Here is a 23,208-nt window from a genome sequence, read left to right as displayed (position 1 = left end):
GGTGGCATCTAGACTTGGAAGGTTATAATAATTTAAGTGGATGGCATGGTTATTTGTGGTATGATAAAATTAAATTACAAGCAACATTTCGTAACCATATAATCAGGTCCTCTTTACTTCATATCTGGATGAGATATAAACACATTTTGGAACCAGAAACACCGATGTGGATATCGCCTCAAGAAATGCTAACTTTGCGCCCACTTAGACCAGACAAATTTATTACTTATCAAGATCTAATTAATTGGGAAGGAAGGAAATGCTCACTAAAAGACTTTCAACTTCTTAAGGATGATTTACAATGGCTCCAATACTACCAAATCAAATCAGTTTTTGTACAAGATGCTAAAAAAGGTTTTTCTAAAGAAAAATCTTCTTTTCAAAGGATTTTACTAGATAATAATACAAAACTGATTTCTAAAATGTATAATCTCCTTTTAACAATATATTGTGAGCAGGATACGATTAAACCAACTATGATCGATTGGGCTCAAAATGTGGGACATGATATTGTTTTAAATAAATGGGAAAGATTATGGTCCAAAGATCTAAAAGGAATAAAAGCACAGTCAGTGCGAGAAAACATTTATAAAATGATGTATAGATGGTACCTAACACCCAAGAAAATTGCAAAGATTTATAAAACGATGTCCCCTACATGTTGGAAATGTAACAAAGAAATTGGTTCCTTTTACCACATGTGGTGGACCTGTGACAAAGTCAAAGATTTTTGGGACATGATTTATAATGAATTGAGATTAATACTACAAAAGAATATACCCAAAACACCAGAAATGATGCTACTGAGTATGATTCCAGACGACTTAGCAATACAAAGAACTTTTTTGATTTATGCCACAACAGCTGCGAGACTGCTTTATGCAGCGAAATGGAAAGGGCTAGAAACTCCTGAGAAAAAAGACTGGATTGTCAAAATGTTTGAAGTGGCAGAAATAGCAAAACTCACAGCCATTCTAAATGAAGAAAATGACGTTCGGTTTTTGGGGGAATGGGGGGCGTGGATGCATTATTGTGAATATGAGTTAAAAATGGGAAGAACGGAAGAATACTTTCTAATCTGATCCAGAGGATTATTTTTGATCTTTTTTATAATGATTAAGTATAAGTGTGAGGGTCTCTGTCTTTGTGTCTCTGCTTTCCATCACCTGCGGTGTTATCAGTGAACTCGTAAAAGCAGTTCACACCTTCTGGTCTCAGGCGCCAGGCCTGATGGCCCATGTATCTTCCCCCCCGCTGTTCTTCCTGCCAGTACTCCCTCAGGCCGGTGCGGCCTTGGAAGTGTGATAGCCGCACCAGACTTCCTGGGATCCGTCTGATGTTTTGTATTATGCCAAGCTTGTAACTTCCCATAACAATAAGTGTGAACCCCAGTGCCCCAGTGCCCTGGAGTCAATATATTCTGTAAACCCGTATAGCCCCTCACTTGCAACTTTCTACCTGTGCCTGTCTCATCTCCTGAAGGCTTCAATAAATCTATTGTTTCTGTATCAACGTCTGAGCAACTGATTTGGAGAAGCAAACTCAGAGAGGGGGATCTCTCACAATAAGTATATTTACTAACAGACTATGATTTTTTTTTCTTTTTTATATATAGTATTGATAGTTTATTAAGATTAGATTACCTACGACGGGATGAACTTTTTATTAAGAGGCAGACAGAGGTGAAGGGGAAGTCTAAAAACTTTTCCATTTTTCTTTTTTCTTTTTTTTATTATATGATATGGATTTACAACAACTCTATATTAGAATTGAAATTTGATATTGTTATAGATGTTGTTCAATGTAATGGAAAACTTTTAGTATAAAACCTAATAAAATTTATATAAAAAAAAAAGAGTGGTGGCATCTAATCTGGAGAACCAGGTTCGATTCCCTGCTCCTCCACATGAGCAGCGGACTCTAACCTGGAGAACCGGGTTCGATTCCCCACCGCATGAAGCCTGCTGGGTGACCTTGGGCTAGTCACAGTTCTCTCCAAACTCTCTCAGCCCCACCTACCCCACAAGGTGTCTGTTGTGGAGAGGGGAAGGGAAGGTAACTGTAAACTGGTTTGAGACTCCTTAAAGGTAGAGAAAAGCAGGGTATAAAACCAACTCTTTTTCTAAAAAAGTGAAAGCTGAAGATGGGGGGGGACAGGAAAGGTAGGTGGATAGGTGGGATGGGAGAGAAGGAAAGGGGAGAGGCTTCAAGCCGGGGGGCAAAGACAATAATCGAGAGAGCGAGGGAATGGGAAAACGAGATTCCCCACACGGCAAGTCCTCGCGGGTTCCCTGCTTCTGTGTGTATTGCAAACACACAGTGTCTGAAATTGGATCTGTTTCATGCAGCACCTAAGATCTAGTGATGCGAAGGAACATTTGTTTCTTAAAACTTCCAAATTTCTCCCAGTGGGAGAAACGGCGCGAGCAAGATGGAGATACCGATGAGGGAGAACGCCACTTGTTTCCCCCTTATTTTAGTTTCCGTGCTTGTCTGCTACTTGCAAGGGTACAGTTATTCCCCCCCAAAAAATGTCATCTTTATGGTTGCTTAAAACTTCCAAATTTCTCCCAGAGAAGAAACGGCGTGAGCGAGACGGAGATACAGATGAGGGAGAACTCCACTTGTTTCCCCCTTATTTTAGTTTCCGTGCTTGTCTGTTACTTGCAAGGGTACAGTTATTCCCCCCCCCCAAAATGTCATCTTTATGGTTGCATCTGTCTCTCCTTGGAAAACACAAAGGAAAAGGAAACAGGACAAGTCGCCGCTCTCGGGAAGCCACGTCAAACGGTTTTGGGCAAGGAGAGATTCTTTAAAAGAAAAACGCTGCGGCATGCACCCTTGGGCAGCTTTCTAACTGCACGCCGCCCAATCCCCCACCCCGTGCCATGCACTCCACATACAATAAAAGCCACTTACGCAACAGTAAACAGCCAGTGGGGACATGTTGATACCGAAAATGTCACCACTGGTATACCTGGGTATTCGACAGCTACTGGTTCACTGTATTCTTAATTGGCGTGATACCAGTATTTTGCCTTGGGCTTTTGTGGGTGGAAATGTCTCTCCCAACCCATGTAAAGGAGGTAAAAACGAGGGATGTGCCGCATTTTTACGTTGTTCTGGAGTCATGACAAAATTTGCCTTTCTCTAGAGATAGACTTCGTGGGCCAGTTAGACACGTGTTCCCATCTTGCGACTGTTCCCTGCCTCGTTTTGAACTTCTCAGTGAAAGGTAGAGGGTGCGGGAAGGCCTGGGCTGTGGTCTGAAAGGGAGGGAGGCAGAGGCAACCCAGAGCCAGTCACGGTTCTCTCTGAGCCCTCTCTGCCCCACCTGCCTCACAAGGTGTCTGTTGGGGGGAGAGGCGATTGTAAGCCGCTTTGAGACTCTTTAACGGTAGAGAAAAGCGGGGTATAAAAACCAACTCTCCTTCCTTCCTTCCTTCCTTCCTTCCTTCCTTCCTTCCTTCCTTCCTTCCTTCCTTCCTTCCTTCCTTCCTTCCTTCCTTCCTTCCTTCCTTCCTTCCTTCCTGATAAGGATGCTCCCGTACTAGCCCCTGTTGCCTTTCTCCCATTCTCTACCAGTTCCTTTCCTAGGCTGTTTTGCTTGCTAGCTGCGGGCAACTATGATGTCAGCCCTGCCCCTCTGTGACATCAGGGCATTTCAACCAATCTGTGCCTCTCGTTTCATCGCACGCACCCCTAAGGATCGATTCCACCTCCGTCTTTGAACCTCCGCCCCTGAGTAGCTTTCTCTTTTTCATATAGCTGCTCCGGTGCTTTTCCCCGCCACCCGTGAATCTCCGCAATGTCCTTGGAACGCCTTACGCATAAACAATTTTTCTCCATGGGTTTTTCTCCCCTCTCTCCCCTTCCAACACATTCTTTGGAGGTCGGTGAAGGTTTGCTGGAAAGCATCTTGGAGGATCGTCATCTTCTGCATTCTCGTAAGCGGTCCGTCGGGTTGATCTTCCCTTCTTAGAAGGCCAGCCGGACACTGTGATCCGGCCACTCGGAAACTGGCCGGAATCCGACGTTATGGATGAGCCGGGCTGAACCAGTGAACCTTTTTGCGTTGGGTTTCTGTCTTGCATGTACCATCCCCAGAGCGGCAGAGCCGCAAAATGTCCATTTGCTGGCGAGAATCTCCATAAAAGTCTATTTGTCGGGATGAATAACGGTCTCGCCAAATGGATTTCCCCGACCCCTCGTGAATCATCCTGACAGTAATAGAGACGGTGCCCCCATTTTTCTTTTTCTTTTTCTTTTGATTAAAGCTTTCCAACGCTGGGGATGTTTTGAAGGAGTCAACCATTTCAGCTCGTTGCAGGGACAAAAATGGCTTTTGATCTCTCTGTTAGTCACCTGGACAGAGTGAAGAATGTTTGTCATTGCCGCAGAGGGAGATTATCCTGGCGAAGGACCTCAAAATAGCTACTCCTTTTAGAAAGGACAGAGTAGTTTATGGAGGGGGGGGGACACAGTTGCCTCTGCAATTAGAGTTGCCAAATCAGAAGCTATCACTTGTACATTTGACGGTGGGAGACCTTTATTCTTCTTTTGTAGATCAATGTAAAAAATGTGGCCAAATTGATCTATGCTAGAGATCAGAGTTACACTCGTTTTGTTGCTCGGAGGAAATGTTCTCCGCTTGCCCTGGGCCTGTTATCTAAGGATAATCCTTCCTATCTGGATTCTCTGGTTAGTTAGTCCAAAGTTATGTACAATCTTTATGCATACAAGATTTAATTGCCCTTTTTCAGTGGTTTTGCTGGGCCGTATGCTAAGGATCCCTTTTTCAGACTGGCTGTGACCCTACCCTCTTCAGTCAGTTGACTCACTGGTACATATCCTTTTGCATCATCCTTACATGTACCAACTTAAGCTAAAATGGATTAATACCATGTTTTAACAAAAGGTCAGCATTTTCTCGAGCAACTTTGGAGCAAAAGGTTCTGTTCCTCTTAGAGGATTCTGACCCTCGGTATACTTATTCTGTTGCTGCTTTTTGGGAGGCTGCAGAGAAGAGTCGAAAGGAGGTGTTTTTGGAGATGGGTCTTATTTAAGTTTTATGGTTTTATTCTTCAAGACCTCAGACTAAGAAGGGGGGGAAGAGAGAGAGTTGCTAAATCTGGGTTGGAAATTACTGGAGATTTGGAAGGGGGACCTTGAGGAGAGTGTGATGTAGGGACGGACCTCAGAGGGGTATAATGCCATTGACTCTATCCTCCCAAGCAGACATTTTCTCCAGGGGAACTGATCTCTGCAGTCTGGAGATCAGTTGTAATGGCAGGAGATCTCCAGGCCCCATCTGGAAGTTGGAAACCCTGTCTGCAGTGCTGATCACATCAGTTGCTGAAGAACCAGGAAGAATTAGGAAGAATTTTCTAACAGTTAGAGTGGTTCCTCCATGGAACAGGCTTCCTCGGGAGCTAGTAAGCCCTCCTTCCCTGGAGCTTTTTAAGGTTAGATGGCCATCTGTCAGCAATGCTGAATATGACCTTAAGCAGATGATGAGAGGGAGGGCATCTTGGCCATCTTCTGGGCATGGAGTAGGGGACACTGGGGGTTGCGGGGGGGGGAGGTAGTTGTGAACTTCCTGCATTGTGCAGGGGGTTGGACTAGATGACCCTGGTGGTCCATTCCATCTCTATGATTCTACCAAGGGTCCAAAATACAGTCCTGATTGAGTGACACATATTTGCTGTTTTTATGTTTCTTAATATAAGGCTGTATTTATATTCTTCAGAGCCAGCATGGTGTACTGGTTAAGAGTGTTGGACTCTAATCTGGGGAACCAGGTTTGATTCCCCCACTCCTAAAAAGCTAAAAGGCAAATGCAATCTTGGGCTGTATCAACAGAAGTATAGTGTCCAGATCACACAAAGTGATGGTATCACTTTACTCTGCTCTGTTAAGAGCTCACCTAGAGTATTGTGTTCAATTTTGGGCGCCGCAATTTAAGAAGGATGTGAACAAGCTGGAACGTGTCCAGAGGAGGGCAACAAAGATGGTGAGGGGTCTGGAGACCAAGTCCTATGAGGAAAGGTTGAAGGAGCTGGGTATGTTTAGCCTGAAGAGGAGAAGACTGAGAGGGGATATGATAACCATCTTCAAGGACTTGAAGGGATGTCATCTAGAGGATGGTGCCGAGTTCTTTTCTGTTGCCCCAGAAGGTCGGACCAGAACCAATGGGTTGAAATTAAATCAAAAGAGTTTCTATCTTGACATTAGGAAGAGTTTTCTAACAGAGCGGTTCCTCAGTGGAACAGACTTCCTCGAGTGGGGGTAAGCTCTCCTTCCCTGGAAGTTTTTATACAGAGGCTAGATGGCCATCTGTCAGCAATGCTGATTCGATGACCTTAAGCAGGTGATGAGAGGGAGGGCACCTTGGCCATCTTCTGGGCATGGAGTAGGGGTCACTGGGGGTGTGGGGGGGGAGGTAGTTGTGAATTTCCAGCATTGTGCAGGGGGTTGGTCTAGATGACCCCGGAGGTCCCTTCCAACTCTATGATTCTATGTCTGTGTCCTCCCCATGAAACCTGCTAAGTGATCTTAGGCCAGTCATGGTTCTCTCTGAACGCTCTCAGCCCATGCAGAGGCTGGCAATGGCAAACCACCTCCAAAGGTTTCTCCAAACACTCCCCCTATCAAGGAAACGATTCAGTCACATACAAAAGTGTTCCGTATCCTGAGCCAAATTTTTGGCCCAGTTAGCTGAGCGTTGTCCGCTCTGACTGGCAGCTGCTCTCCGGGGACCATTTCCATCACCAGGGGCAGGAGATCTATTTAAGTGGAGATGCCGGGAACGGAACCCGGGACCTTCCATTCCAAGCTGGAGCTCTGCCACTGAGCTCCCCCTCCGATTTCCGACCTGCCCCCTATACAACACCAATCTTGGAACAGGCATGACGGTGACTATAGGAACGCTCCTTGCTATGGGGTAGAAGGCAATAATGCCAGGGTATTCTAGCCACCAGGATAATGGATATCCAAGGCTTGGGTTCAAGCCTCCTGTTGCAGTCTCTCGCCTCCTTTTGTGGTCTCTCAGCCCTGTCTGCACTGTGGGACTTGGATCAGCCTCCCTTGCAAGGTTGTCGTTAGTGTTGGTGCCATTTTTGGAAAAATATGCCTCTCCTCCCACACCTTCCCCCCTTGCTATCCCAAACATGAACACATGAAGCTGCCTTATACTGAATCGACACCTCAGTCCATCAAAGTCAGTATTGTCTGCTCGGACGAGCAGCGGCTCTCCAGGGTCTCAGGCGGAGGTCTTTCACATCACTTACCTGCCTGGTCCCTTTAACTGGAGATGCCAAGGATTGAACCTGGGACCTTCTGCAAGCCAAGCAGATGCTCTGCCACTGAGCCACGGCCCTTCCCCTTCTCAATACATCGTTATGGGGAGTGTTGTTACGCCACTGGTGGGCAGGGGGCAACCAGACCCAGTGGGCAGACCACCTCTCCGGCCCAGTATCACAATGGTATCACTGAACAGGAGGCCTTGACCCCAAACTGTTGCGGGCCAGAAAAATACCTGCAAGAGGACAACCTTTGTGGGGGGTGGGAGATAGTCCTGTAAAGGTCTTTGAAGGCGGTGCTTCCTTGGGAGTAAAGCCTGTCCGGTTACTTTGACATGCAGAGGATCCAGCTGCAAAAATATTGTATAATGGTTGAATTGGGCAGCACAAGAAGGGGGGGTGAATCTATTGCGCTTCTCTCGTTTTACTGGGCATGATTCAAGCTGAGAGCCAGCGTGGTGTCGAGCGGTGGACTCTAATCTGGAGAACTGGGTTCGATTCCCCACTCCTGCACATGAGCGGCGGAGGGTAATCTGGTGAACTGGATCGGTTTCCCCACTCTTACACATGAAGCCAGCTGGGTGACCTTGGGCTAGCCACAGTCCTCTCAGCCCTGCCTACCTCACAAGGGGTGGGGAGGGGAAGGGAAGGTGATTGTAAGCCGATTGTAAACCAACTCTTCTTCTCCTCCTCCTCTCCTCCATTTTATCCTCAAAACAACCCTGTGAGGTAGGTTAAGGTGACAGTATGTGACTGGCCCAAGGTTGCCCAGCAGGCTTCCCTGGCAGAGCGGGGATTTGAACCTGGGTCCGCCAGTTCCTGGTCCAACACTCTAACCGCCACACCACACCAGCTGAGGAGGTACCTCAGGCCTGGCCAAGAGAACAGCTCAGCTCAAAGGGCCCGTGTTCCAGATCCTGACCCTCTAAGCAAGTCATTCCACCTCCCTCCATTCACACTGGCCCACCCTTGCTGTTACCTGGAGAGTGAATGGACTGTTGTCTCCAGAGACCGTTTCGAGCGCTGCCACCACCTCATTTTCTCTGACTCATAGAAGGTTTTGCATTGGATTTGTCACTCTATAGATGCCCATTTTCCCCCTCTGAATTCTCAAAACTCTGCATGGCAACTTATTGTTGAGTTTTGAGAATATGAATGGGGGGAAAAGCGCATCGAAAGAGTGGCAAATCCAAATGCAAAACCTTCCAGGAATAAATGGCCACTGTCCGATCGGATGAGTATCCGCGGAGGCATAAATCTATGCGATGGGCCCCGGTTTCGAGAAGAGCCGTTTTGAGATTGGCGTGTGCTTCGCATCCCTTGCCCTGGTTTTTCCCCTCCCGTTGGCGGGGTGGGGGAAGCCGGCAATTGATCTATTACGCCACTTGAAATGAGATTGCGTTTTGCCGGGCGAAGCTGGAAAATGGAAACGGCCGGCTCGTGGGAGCGTCAGGACCTTGGCAAGAGTCCTAACAAGACGCCGGGAGGGCCGCTGGATTGATGAGGAGGAGAGGGCCCCGGAGAAGCCAGCCTTGACAGGAAGAGTTTCTCAAGAAGTTCAAAAAGTAGGGAACACAATCTATCAGCCGAGGAAATCAGGTTAGGGGGCGAAGACAAATGCAACCTCTTTCTGAGCGCTGGGGTTACTTAGTGAGAGCTTCCGCTACGTTCGGGTCAATTACAGCTCTACGTTCGGGTCAATTACAGCTCTACGTTCGGGTCAATTACAGTCTCCTTGGGCAAGCTCTGACAAGCCGCTCCTGCGTTATTCCAGCATAGCCATCTTGCTCCAGGGAAGAGCTGGAGGGGGGTTGCTTGGCTAGTGCCGATGATGTCACCGACACACCGGCCCTCTGCCTTCCCAGGTCCCCATTTATGGGGTCTCGGCTGCTGTTCTAAATGCTAAATCACGTTGCCGACATGTGTAGTTGCAGGATTTTCTTAATTACTCAGGGCTTTTTTTTTTAATGCTTAAAAGCTAATGCATTTCCTTCCTTAACCGTATCATCGATTCTGCTCCTTACGTGCATCGCAAGCACTTTAAATCCATTTAAACTGTTTCCTGCAATCGGGAGGCGGGGCAGGTTGGAACGGGGAGGTCTTTCCTAATCCCACCTGAGCCGTCACTCTAATCTCTTCTCTCTCTCTTTTTTAAATGATTTTCATCGAGAGATTACTTCCTTAGCCATGCGTAAGCCTTGGAAAATCTAACATGGAAACCAGTAATCCATCCCAGAGCAGACTTGGGGAGAGGAAACTGAAAACCCCCGTGAGCAACGTAATAGGTTTAATCTGCCCCATGCGCAAATCGGTTCAAGAGTAACTGCCGGCTTTTGGGAAGCTTCGAGCTAAAACAAACAGGCAAATTACGATGTTTGAGAGAGGGCCTTTGAGTAGGGTTGCCAACTGCCAGGTGGTAGCAGGAGATCTACTGCTAATTCAACTGATCTCCAGCCGATAGAGTTCAGATCACCTGGAGAAAAATGGCCGCTTTGGCAATTGAACTCTATGGCGTTGAAGTCCCTCCCCTCCCCAAACCCCGCCCTCTTTAGGCTCTGCCCCCCAAATCTCCCGCTGGTTGCGAAGAAGGACCTGGCAACCCTACCTTTGAGGGGTCTTGGCGCAATCTATTTTGCTTCTGCTGTTGGGTCCCCCATATGGGTAGAGGGATCAAGGAAGCATTTGCACTTTGACCAGAGAATTGTGTTGTGAACATACTCAGCAGGTTTCACAGTGCTTTAAGGAGATAGGTTTGTCCCAAGGTTTGATGAAGCTGCCTCCTACTGAGTCAGACCCTTGGTCTGTCGAGGTCAATATTGTCAACTCTGACCGGCATGAGCTTACTGGGGTCTCTGGTGGAGATCTTTTGCATCACTTCCTACCTGATCCTTTTTTAAGTGGAGGTGCCGAGGATTGAACCCAAGACCTTCGGATGCAGAACTGGTGCTCTGCCACTGATAAGCAGGAAGAAGCATAGTTCAACTGGGGAACTCCCTGCCCCAGGATGTGGTGATGGCTGCCAACTTGGAAGGCTTTAAGAGGGGAGTGGACATGTTCATGGAGGAGAGGGCCATCCATGGCTACTAGTCAAAATGGATACTAGTAATGACGTATACCTATTCTCTATACAGTATCAGAGGAGCAGGCCTATTATATTGGGTGCTGTGGAACACAGGCAGGATGGTGCTGCTGCAGCCGTCTTGCTTGTGGGCTTCCTAGAGGCACCTAGTTGGCCACTGTGTGAACAGACTTCTGGACTTGATGGACCTCGGTCTGATCCAGCAGGGCCTTTCTTCTGTTCTTCTGTTCAAAAGTCAGGGCCCCACCAGCAGTAGCAAACAGAAGAAAATCAAGGTGTCAAATAATTCCTTTATTGTTACTTTCTGATCCTGACGCTTGAGACTGGAGACTTACGTTACAATAGATCCATTGATGAAGCCACAGACATCAGAGGTGGGAAATTGGGGCAGGGAATTCAACTCCCAAAGCAGATGCATAGAAGCCCCAGGCAGGACACCTAGTGAGAATACTGATTAAACCCCATTTCTCCCCAGTGCCTCCCCAGTGCTGCCCATTTCCTACAACAGCATGGCCACGCCAGCACCAGTTCTTCATTGGGATTATTCTACACCGCCGTACCTCCCAATATCTCCACATAGTGTGGTGTAGTGGTTAAGAGCGGTGGTCTCTGATCTGGAGAACTTGGTTTGATTCCCCACTCCTCCACATGAGTGGGGGAGGCTAATCTGGTGAACTGGATTGGTTTCCCCGCTCCTGCACATGAAGCCAGCTGGGTGACCTTGGGCTAGTCACACTCTCTCGGTCCCACCTACCTCACAGGGTGTCTGGTGGGGAGAGGAAAGGGAAGATGACTGTAAGCCCGTTCGATACTTCCTTAAGTGGTAGAGAAAGTCGGCATATAAAAACCAACTCTTCTTCTTCTTCTTCATCACCCTGACTGAGCTACTATTTTAGTTTTCAAATTGGTTTTAGGATTGCACACTTAATTTGAAGCGTATCATATGCCGATGATGTAGCTGTTCGAAACAATTTTCCTGTAAACTGATGAAAGCGCTCAGATGTATCTCTTTAATAAGTTAGAGTCTTTTTTGCTATTGCTGTTCCCAAATCTCTGTGCTACATTTTCTTGAAGCCATTTATCATTTCCTGCCAGCTTACCCCCTTTCTGTATAAGTAAGTCATAGATCTTAGACCTTTGGACATAGTCAGTGAAGAGGGAGTCTTTTCTCATGTAATTAAGGGACTGTTTCTTCTCGATATCCTCGTAGTATTCAAAATGAAATGTCTTACAGAATCGTAGAATCATAGAGTTGGAAGGGACCACGAGGGTCATCTAGTCCAACCCCCTGCACAATGCAGGAAATTCTGAACTATCTGAAGATGCAGGGAGACAAATGGCGAAAATCCTCCCATTCTTTTACAAAATTTCTTCGTTGCATCAGTAGACCGTTCCTAAGGAAATCTGTTATCCTTGCAGAAACCAAATGGTTTACATTTAAGTTTAAATTATACCAAACATTTTGTAAAAAAAACCCGAAAACACCTCCGAAATTAAAGGTGGAAATTTCACATAAATCTTGCTTAATGCTGTCCCATGCAATTAATCAAGACTTTCTGATTGGGTTTCTTTGCCAAGGTGGGCAGTTCACTTGGGATAGGGTTGCCAGCTTCAGGTCGGAAAATACCTGGAGGTTTGGGTGGTGGAGCCTGAGGAAGGCGGGGTTGAGAAGGGGAGGGAGTTCAGTGTGGCATCATGCCCACTTTCCAAAGCGGTCATTTTTTCCAGGGGAACTGATCTCTGTCGCCTGGAGATTGGTTGTAATAGCGGGAGACCAACCCTGGATGCCAAGCCCTACGAGGAAAGGCTGAGGGAGTTGGACATGTTTAGTCTGGAGAAGAGGTTGAGGGGGGACAGGATTGCTCTCTTTATGTATTTGAAGGGCTGTCACTTAGAGGAGGGCACGGAGCTGTTCCTGTTGGCAGCAGAGGAATGGGCTTAAATTGCAAGCGGAAAGGTACCGGCTGGATATGAGGGGGGGAAATTTTTAAGTAAGAGTTGTTTGAAAGCGGAATTGGCTGCCTAGGGAGATGATGAGCTCCCTCTCACTGGCAGTCTTTAAGCAGAGGCCGGACAAACGTCAGGGATGCTCTGGGCTGACCCTGCATTGAGCAGGGGGGTTGGACTAGATAGCCTCTATGGACCCTTCCAACTCTATGATCCTATGAGATCTCCAGCCACCACCTGAAGGTTGGCAACCCTAACTTGGGCACATGCATGACCCATGGACAGTACTCCGCAGCAACCCCGGCTGACAGCCCTAAATGTGACCATTTAGCAGTATTAGAAGAGGAGCCCCCCATCTTCATGCATGCCAGAGGATCCGGGGATAGGGTTGCCAGGTCCCTCTTCGCCACTGGCAGGAGGTTCCTGGGGTGGAGCCTGAGCAGGGCAGGGTTTGGGGAGGGGAGGGACTTCAACACCATAGAGTCCAATTACCAAAGCAGCCATTTTCTCCAGGTGAACTGATCTCTATCGGCTGGAGATCAGTTGTAATAGCTGGAGATCTCCAGCTAGTATCTGGAGGTTAGAATGAAAAAAAAGCAAACAACCTATGCTGCAAATGTGAGTAGGCTATATATCAAAAGGCAGCACGAAGGCTCAATATTAAGTATGCCACGAATTCATTATTTATTCCTAAATCATTAACATATACCCATAGTATTCCTAAAACTAATCTAGTCTATTAAAGCAAACATTAGTCACAAAAAGTGTATTAAACAAATAATTCTAAACAAAATATAGGACCAAAGTCCATTCAAGTATAGGAAGAAGAAACTCTCCTATTATACACAAAGTCTTCAGGTAATATCAACAGGGTAATATCAAGAACCCTATCCGGGGACTCAATTGCAACCTCTCGCTCTTGGGCCCTCCCATGGCTCGGGTCCCTTGACAACTGCCCAACAGGCCCTCTGAAAATGTACCACTCGTAAGACCAGTTCCATCAACGTGGCAGACTCATTTGGGAGATAATTTCAGAGGGTAACCATGTTGGTCCTGCAGCAGAACAGCTCGATTCGAGTCCACTAGCACCCAAGAGACCAACAGGATTTTAGGAGTGCGAGCTTTCAAGAGTCAAAGCTCCGTTCATCCGACGAAGGTGAGCTTTGACGCTCAAAAACTGGGACCCTGAAAATCGCATGGGTCTCAGCGGTGCTACTGGACTCCCATCTAACTCGTTTGGGGGGTTGGCGATTCTTGCAGAGTCCACCGCTCCAAATTGGCCAAAATAGCCTGAGCTTGTCAGAGCTCGGAAGCTATGCAGCGTCAACCGATAATTAATTATTATCATAGAACAGCAGAATAAAATATACATTAATAGAATTGTTATAGGAATGTATATGGTGGTGGTGGGAAGTGCCCTCAAGTCACAGCCAATTTATGGCCACCCCATAGAGTTTTCAAGGCAAGAGACGTTCGGAGGTGGTTGGCCATTGCCGGCCTCTGCATGGGCGGAGAGAGTTCAGAGAGAACCATGACTGGCCCAAGGTCGAACCCAGTTCTCCAGATTAGACTCCAAGAAGAAGAGGAAGAGGAGGAGGAGGAGTTGGTTTTTATACCCCTATTTTATCTACCTTTTAAAAGGTAAAGGTCCCCTGTGCAAGCACCGGGTCATTCCTGACCCATGGGGTGACGTCACATCCCGACGTTTCCAAGGCAGACTTTGTTTGCGGGGTGGTTTGCCAGTGCCTTCCCCAGTCATCTTCCCTTTACCGGCTACCTGAAACCAACTTCCGTTGGGATCGAACTCAGGTCGTGGGCAGAGCTTTTGACTGCAATACTGCAGCTTAACACTGCGCCATGGGGCTCCTTCTCTACCTTTAAGGAGTCTCAAACCGGTTTATAATCCCTTCCTCTCCCCACAACAGACACCTTGTGAAGCAAGTTTGGAGAGAACCATGACTGGCCCAAGGTCACCCTGCTAGCTTCATGTGGAAGAGTGGGGAACTGAACCCGATTCTCCAGATTAGAGTCCACCACTCATGTGGAGGAGTGGGGAATCGAACCCGGTTCTCCAGATTAGAGTCTGCTGCTCTTAACCACTACACCACTCTGTCTCTCTATTTTTTTTTATCAAGACAAGCAATGTGCAACACAAAACGTTATTAGCTTTTGCACAAACATTGCAGCAGTTACTAAACTTGCATTTACCTTACAATACCTTGCAATAAACTTGCATTTACCTTACAAGCAGCAGTTACTAAACTTGCATTTACCTTACAATATTAAGACAAACCGCTGCCGTGCAAACAAATGTTATTGGCAACTTGCAAATTAGGGTGCTGTCAAGAAGAAAGGAGTTATGCCATTCTTCCAATCCTCCCGGGATTTTTCGCAGGCTCGGTATAATAAATATATATCTAAGGTCATCGTAGAAAGGGCAGTGCGTCCGACTGTTTTAATTTCCCCAGTAGCGCGAGGGCACAGACACTCATAAAGCAGCACGCCACGGTATCTCCCGTCTAATAAAGCGGATGGAAGACTGTTGAGACAGGCCGGAGTGAAAGTTATCCTGTCTTTGGGAATCGATAGGTTTGCTAGCTAAGCAGGGCCAGCCCTGGTTAGTATTTGGATGGGAGACCACCGAGGAATTCCAGGGTCACTATGCGGAGTCAGGCAATGGCAAACCGCCTCTGATTGTCTCTTGCCCTGACCTGGATGCCCCAGGCTAGCCCGATCTCATCCCGTCTCAGAAGCTAAGCAGGGCCAGCCCTGGTTAGTACTTGGATGGGAGACCACTAAGGAAGTCCAGGGTTGCTATGCAGAGGCAGGCAATGGTAAATCGCCTCTGATTGTCTCTTGCCCTGACCTGGATGCCCCAGGCTAGCCCAATCTCATCCAGTCTCAGAAGCTAAGCAGGGCCAGCCCTGGTTAGTACTTGGATGGGAGACCACTAAGGAAGTCCAGGGTTCCTACGCAGAGGCAGGCAATGGCAAACCGCCTCTGATTGTCTCTTGCCCTGACCTGGATGGCCCAGGCTGGACTGATCTCAGAAGCTAAGCAGGGTCAGCCCTGGTTAGTATTTGGCTGGGAGACCACCAACGAATTCCAGGGTCGCTACACAGAGGCCAGCAATGGCAAACCACCTTTGCTCACCTCTTGCCCTGAAAACCCCACAAGGGGGTTGCCAACCCCACCACCACCAACAACCCAATAAATATAAGATAGAAGTTAATTAATTAATTTCAAAAGTGTTAGACTTGGCAGCACTTAGTTTGATTCTTATTGGCAAGCGTGCAAGAAAATATAAGAAAAGTCCTGGTATGTAATCGATATACTCAGTACTAGCTTTTAATAGAGGAAATGTTACTATCATGTGTTTATGAAATGACTATATAGACTAAACATTATACGCGGTGTTACACATTTTCACATATTATCGTATATACTCGGGTATAAGCTGACCCGAGTAAAGCCCAGGTGCCTAATTTCACCCCCAAAATGGGGGGAAATTAGGCACCCGCGTATAAGCCGAGGGTGGGAAAGGAGGCCCTCCCCCCCCCGCAGGCTTACCTTACCGGGCTGCCGCCGCCTGCCCGCGCGCCTTCTCTGCAGGTGGGAGGCGCAGATCTGTCCCCCCCCCCCCCCGCCCGGCTTCAGGGAAGCCCCGTGAAGCAGGGCGGGGGTCTTTAAACCCATTAAACCCATTAGGTAGGACTCCCCGCTTTTTGGCTTCTCGCCCTGGGAAGCTTCTGAGCTGGAGGATCTCCCTTGTGTGCCCCCCCTGTGTCCCCCCCCACTTTTAAAACGGCTTCCCAAGAAGAAGGAGGAGAGGTCCTCGTCGGTCTTTCGGCAGCTTTTTTTTTTTTGCATGCGGTGCACCGAAGCAGTTGGGCGCCGAGCTTTTGGCTGGAGGGAGGGGGGGTCTCACTTGGAAACTAGTGCCTGCTGAGGAGCCCCCCCGTCAGCGGGGGAACAGATCTGCGCCTCCCAGGGGGGAGGCGCAGATCTGTTTAAAGACCCCCCCGCCCGGCTTCAGGGAAGCCCCTTGAAGCCGGGCGGGGGGTCTTTAAACAGATCTGCGCCTCCCACCGGGGAGGCGCAGATCTGTTCCCCCCCCAAAACCGCTTCAGTGCACCGCATGCAACAAAAAAAAGCCAGCGAAAGACCGACGAGGACCTCTCCTCCTTCTTCTTGGAAAGCCGTTTTAAAAGTGGGGTGGGGGACACAGACGCCACACACACAAGGGAGATCCTCCAGCTCAGAAGCTTCCCAGGGCGAGAAGGCAAGAAGCGGGGAGTCCTACCTAATGGGTTTAATGGGTTTAAAGACCCCCGCCCGGCTTCACGGGGGAACAGATCTATGCCTCCCACCTGCAGAGAAGGTGCGCAGGCAGGCGGCGGTGGTAAGTTCCCCCCCCCCCCTCCCTCCACCTACCGACCCGCATATAAGCCGAGTTGGGTTTTCTCAGCCTTTTTGGGGGCTGAAAAACTCGGCTTATACGCGAGTATATACGGTACATTATACTGTAAGGGGTGCGTTCTAAGTTAAACTGATCTCTAAGATATGTCACTATTTTATTGACAAGACTTGGACACAGGAACATAATACTTCCCTTCTTGTTTTCCCCCATCCCCTTTTTATTTTTGTACCCTATAAAATTCAATTAAATTAAAAAAAAAAAGAAAATATAAGAAAAGCCCTGCTGGGTCAGACCCAGACCCATCAAGTCCAGCAGCCTTTTCACACAGAGGCCAACCAGGTGCCTCCGGGAAGCCCACAAACAAGACGACGGCAGCAGCCTTGTCCTGCCTGCCTTCCCCAGCATGCTCCTCTGATCCTGGACAGAATAGGGATGCATCATGACTACTATTCGTTTTGACTAGAAGCCATGGATAGCCCTATCCTTCGTGAATATATCCACTCCCCTTTTAAAGCCTTCCAAGATAAGATATATCAAGTAAGCGTCGGCCGGTTTTTGTTACCGTGATTCACAGGATCCTTCCAAACTTTTTTTTTTACTATTGTTATTTTGTGGAAATTATCTTTTTGGGCTGGTTTGGGGAGCCAGGCAGGTGCAGAGAGCATTCCTCGGTGTGAGCTTGTTTTCCTTTGTTTCCTGACTCCGCACAGCCGGATGAGTTGACCAACGCCCTAGAGATCAGCAACATCGTCTTCACCAGCATGTTTGCCCTCGAGATGCTTCTCAAGCTGATGGCCTTTGGCATCTGGGGCTACATCAAGAACCCCTACAACATTTTCGACGGCATCATTGTCGTGATCAGGTCAGTTCCCCGCTTCAGTTTCGTCCCCAGTGGAGAAGGCTGTACAGCAGGGGGGGTCAAACGTATGGCCCGTGGGCTGGATCCGGCCTGTTGAAAGCTCTTATCCGGCCCGCGAGGCAGCCGAAGCAACCACCCCCTCCACTCTCAATCTGGGCTGGCGAGGCATGGTGCGGCCCCCATCCGGCCCTCAGAACAAATGAGTTTGATGCCCCTGCTGTAGAGCTTGGGGCAAGGGCACATTGATGTGAGACAGTGATAGCCGGAGACCTTTTTTGCTCTTTCTTTCTCAAAAGACCCTACCCGAAATTGATGAGTCTCTTGTTCAGTGCCAGGGGGTACCTGTAACCCTACCCGAAATTGATGAGTCTCTTGTTCAGTACTGGGCAACCCTACCCAAAATTGATTAGTCTCTTGTTCGATGCCAGGGGGTACCTGTAACCCTACCCGAAATTGATGAGTCTCTTGTTCAGTGCCAAGGGGGTACCTGAAACCCTACCTGAAATGGATGAGTCTCTTGTTCGATGCCAGGGGGTATCTGAAACCCTACCTGAATTGATGAATCTCTTGTTCGATGCCAGGGGGTACCTGTAACCCTACCCGAAATTGATGAGTCTCTTGTTCAGTGCCAAGGGGGTACCTGAAACCCTACCTGAAATGGATGAGTCTCTTGTTCGATGCCAGGGGGTATCTGAAACCCTATCTGAATTGATGAATCTCTTGTTCAGTGCCAGGGTGGTACCTGAAACCCTACCTGAAATGGATGAGTCTCTTGTTCGATGCCAGGGGGTATCTGTAACCCTACCCGAAATTGATGAGTCTCTTGTTCAGTGCCAAGGGGGTACCTGAAACCCTACCTGAAATGGATGAGTCTCTTGTTCGATGCCAGGGGGTATCTGAAACCCTACCTGAATTGATGAATCTCTTGTTCAGTCCCAGGAGGGTACCTGCAACCCTATCTGAAATTTATAAGTCTCTTGTTTGGTGCTGCAGTATCTGGGAGATCATCGGCCAGTCGGATGGAGGCCTTTCCGTGCTGAGAACCTTCCGACTCCTCAGGGTCCTTAAGCTGGTGCGGTTCTTGCCAGCTCTCCGGCGCCAACTGGTGGTCCTGATGAAGACCATGGACAACGTGGCCACCTTCTGCATGCTGCTCATGCTCTTCATCTTCATCTTCAGGTAAGCGCTGGCGCACCACTCTTTCCTTGGTATGGCTTTCCTCCCCAGCTTCACTTCTTTTAACTCTTTTAAGTGTCACGTCAAGTAGAATGACAACAGGCCGCGTTTGCCTAGCAAGCGTCAGGATCAGCTTCATGATAGACTGGCAGGCAGAAATCATAGACTCATAGAGGTGGAAGGTACCCCAAGGGTCATCTAGTCCAACCCCCTGCACAATGCACAAGTTTGCCTAGCAAGCGTCAGGATCAGCTTCATGATAGACTGGCAGGCAGAAATCATAGACTCATAGAGGTGGAAGGGACCCCAAAGGTCATCTAGTCCAACCCCCTGCACAAAGCAAGAGATTCACCTCCCCCCCAACCCTCCAGGTGGATCTCCCTTGGTGCAGGCTTGGTGTTTCACTGGGCCTTGCCATACCGAAGATAAATGAAGGATACAGCTGGCAACACCTGCAAAACAAAGGGCAACAATATCAAGGCAGCTGAACGGAAACCCACAACTGCATCTGTGAATGCAGAACTTGCTAGCAAAGGGTTGAGGACTGTTATTACTAAATGTTGAAAGCAGGCGTATGATTGTTTTAAAGCTAAAACAAAGAACTTCAGCAAATACTCTTAAAATACACTCTGGGGGTGGCATTATCTAGAATATTTATTTGTTTACATACTTTATTTATACCTTGCTTTTCTCCTAATTGGGGACCCAAAGTGGTTTACACCCATGTCAGTGTGGTGTAGCGGTTAAGAGCGGCGGACTCTAATCTAGAGAACCGGGTTCGATTCCCAGCTCCTCCACATGAGTGGTGGACTCTAATCTGGAGAACCAGGTTTGATTCCCCTCTCCTCCACATGAAGCCTGCTGGGTGACCTTTGGCCAGTCACAGTTCTCTCCAAAATCTCTCAGCCCACCCGAAGGCAGGCAATGGCAAACCACCTCCAAACGTCTCTTGCCTAGAAAGCCCTAAGGCAGGGGTGGGGAACGTCAGGCCCGGGGGCCGTTTAAGGCCCGCGAAGTCAATTGGTCTGGCCCTTCATAGGTCCTGGCAGATCTCTAGATCAGAAGGATCTAAGACTGGCGATCAGCCCCCTCCCGCGGACAGGAATAGCCTCTATTCAAGGCAGATGTGAGTTTGTTTTGCCGAGAAAAGGAGTCTTTTTCCCCCTTGCAGAAGAGTCGTTAGCTATGGAGCTGCTAGGACCGCCCAAGAAACTGTGTTAACCCTTTCCCACCCGGGCCATGGAGAAACGTATTGGTTGGCTAATTTTTAAGTTGATAAATTTGTATGGCCCGCAAATGATGTTATAAGTATCCAAATGGCCCTTGGCAGAAAAAAGGTTCCCCACCCCTGCCCTAAGGGGTCGTCATAAGTCATCTGCAACTTGACAGAACTTCACACAAACACACACACCTTTGTTATCTTTTCTAGCATTCTTGGTATGCATCTTTTTGGGTGCAAGTTTGGCTTGAAAACAGACACGGGGGACACCATCCCTGACCGAAAGAACTTTGATTCCTTGCTCTGGGCGATCGTCACCGTCTTTCAGGTAAGATCCCCAATGCTGAGACTTCCTACCAAGCCAGCGGAGACTGTTTTACCCATGCAAAGCCTCTCTTAGAAATCCAGATAGGATCTTTGCAGCGCGCTAGTTCTCTGCAAATGGCTGCCAGCAGGGACAAGCTCCCGTTCTCCTCTGCAACTATTAATTGTCAAATGTTTTTATGTTAAACCAAATCGGGATAAGGTTGATGTAGACTTCTCTTTTTATTTTTATTTTTTATTTTTTTATTTTTAAAATATTTTATTGTCTGGTACTTTTCAACAACACATTCATTTCATAAATCATACAATAAAAAACTTTAACAGCGTCATCGAAAAGCATATTCATCTATTAATGAAAAGATATTCAAATAAGAGACTTCCCCCTCACCTTCCTCCATCTTGCTATAAGTTTATCTATTCTTTTGCAAAGAAGTTCTAATCCAGAAAGATACATCAAACTTGATTACTAAGTTAATTCTAAATTATTCAATTCATTTACAATTAGTACGTGTTTATTATTGATTTCATATATAGTAACAGATTTTATTTCAAAACCGTTCTTAAGATAAAAGGATTAGATCAGTAAATTATGTAGACTTCTCTTTTTAAACCAAGTCAAATGCAGCCCTCAGCCAGGTCTTCTTGGCAAGCCACCCTATTCCTTTTTAGCAGCAAAAAAAAATTGGGTCCCTGTACGTGGTTGGTGGGATTCCACCTGCTTCATGGAGCTGCAGGTTGGACAGGCCTATCTGACATTTAGGAAACGTTGCTGTCCATATTCTCTCTCCAAAGGTACGAGGTTTAGGCCCATTTCACGAAACAACACAAACAGCCTTTGATGGGAATAAGCGGCTTGAAAATAGCTCCCCACTGGGGAAACGTTGACTCTCTCAAGTTGTGACCCTCCTGCCTAGATCAAAATGAGCAGAGATTAAATAATTGCCCCGCTGCGGGGAAAAATTGACACCGGCTTCATGTAGTTCATGCTTCCGTTACCTCGCTTTAATAGAGGTGATGGCGTTATTTTGTGATCGGCAAATCTCCTGGGTAAATAAATTCAGCCAAATACCGAGCGGACTTCCTCCCAGAAGGTTAATGGGAGCCATGTTGCTAAATTAAATAAATAAAATCAAACGGAGGGAGGTTCTCGCCCGGCTGACACCGCTCTTGTTAGGTCGGGCCCGTTTAGAGGCTGTTCTAAAGACTGCCGGTCTCGGCCGAGGTTGGACAAATAGAGGTCGAAAACCTTTTGTCTTGTACTGGAAACCCCGGATCCTTAGGGCTTGGTTCCTGGATTCTGCATGCTCAGGGGAGCAGTTACGAACGTGGAGAGGGTTGTGGAGAGACTTACCTAAAAGTCGTTGAAGAATGCTGTTAAGGCAGCAGTCTCACACAACGGGCCGGGAAAAGACTGCTAACTATGTCTTGGAATAGTTACCACTAGTAGTTTCTGATTTAGTATGACACAATCCCTTCTGTTCCTCACCCCGTCAAGGAATGGCAGGAGATAAGGCAGTGTAGTATAGCCCGATCTCATCAGATCTCGGAAGATAGGCAGGGCCGGTTCTTGGATAGGAGAACTCTGAGGAAGACTCTGCAGTGGAAGGCAATGGCCAACCACCTCTGCTTCTCACTTGCCTTGAAAGCCCCTTGCAGAAGTCGCCATAAATTGGAAGCTAAGCAGGGTCAGTACCTGGTTGGGGAACCTCCAAGGAAGGCCCTGCTGAGGAAGGCAATGGCCAACCACCTCTGCTTCTCGCTTGCCTTGAAAGCCCCTTGCAGAAATCGCCTTAAATTGGAAGCTAAGCAGGGTCAGTACTTGGATGGGGGACCTCCAAGGAAGGCCCTGCAGAGGAAGGCAATGGCCAACCACCTCTGCTTCTCGCTTGCCTTGAAAGCCCCTTGCAGAAGTCGCCATAAATTGGAAGCTAAGCAGGGTCAGTACTTGGATGGGGGACCTCCAAGGAAGGCCCTGCAGAGGAAGGCAATGGCCAACCACCTCTGCTTCTCGCTTGCCTTGAAAGCCCCTTGCAGAAGTCGCCATAAATTGGAAGCTAAGCAGGGTCAGTACTTGGATGGGGGACCTCCAAGGAAGGCCCTGCAGAGGAAGGCAATGGCCAACCCCCTCTGCTTCTCGCTTGCCTTGAAAGCCCCTTGCAGAAGTCGCCATAAATTGGAAGCTAAGCAGGGTCAGTACTTGGATGGGGGACCTCCAAGGAAGGCCCTGCAGAGGAAGGCAATGGCCAACCCCCTCTGCTTCTCGCTTGCCTTGAAAGCCCCTTGCAGAAGTCGCCATAAATTGCAAGCTAAGCAGGGTCAGTACTTGGATGGGGGACCTCCAAGGAAGGCCCTGCAGAGGAAGGCAATGGCCAACCACCTCTGCTTCTCGCTTGCCTTGAAAGCCCCTTGCAGAAGTCGCCATAAATTGGAAGCTAAGCAGGGTCAGTACCTGGTTGGGGGACCTCCAAGGAAGGCCCTGCAGAGGAAGGCAATGGCCAACCCCCTCTGCTTCTCGCTTGCCTTGAAAGCCCCTTGCAGAAGTCGCCATAAATTGCAAGCTAAGCAGGGTCAGTACTTGGATGGGGGACCTCCAAGGAAGGCCCTGCAGAGGAAGGCAATGGCCAACCACCTCTGCTTCTCGCTTGCCTTGAAAGCCCCTTGCAGAAGTCGCCATAAACTGCAAGCTAAGCAGGGTCAGTACTTGGATGGGGGACCTCCAAGGAAGGCCCTGCAGAGGAAGGCAATGGCCAACCACCTCTGCTTCTCGCTTGCCTTGAAAGCCCCTTGCAGAAGTCGCCATAAATTGCAAGCTAAGCAGGGTCAGTACTTGGATGGGGGACCTCCAAGAAAGGCCCTGCAGAGGAAGGCAATGGCCAACCCCCT

At 48.2% G+C, this 23,208-nt stretch overlaps 1 protein-coding gene across 1 annotated transcript in view; it reads left to right on the top strand.

Moving 5' to 3' along the window:
• Positions 1-23,208, top strand: part of CACNA1H (calcium voltage-gated channel subunit alpha1 H) — a 343,498-nt gene that overhangs the window by 249,185 nt on the left and 71,105 nt on the right. Inside the window, exons 11-13 of the mRNA XM_056866218.1 lie at positions 17,458-17,609; positions 18,600-18,785; positions 20,212-20,329. Of these exons, the coding sequence (XP_056722196.1) occupies positions 17,458-17,609; positions 18,600-18,785; positions 20,212-20,329 (456 nt within the window). The remainder of the gene's footprint in view (positions 1-17,457; positions 17,610-18,599; positions 18,786-20,211; positions 20,330-23,208) is intronic.

The sequence above is a fragment of the Euleptes europaea genome, chromosome 21, assembly GCF_029931775.1.
Source record: "Euleptes europaea isolate rEulEur1 chromosome 21, rEulEur1.hap1, whole genome shotgun sequence".
NCBI classification, from domain to species: domain Eukaryota; kingdom Metazoa; phylum Chordata; class Lepidosauria; order Squamata; family Sphaerodactylidae; genus Euleptes; species Euleptes europaea.
The sequence above is the reverse complement of the archived record's forward strand: the minus strand, read 5'-3'. Positions and strand labels throughout refer to the sequence as shown.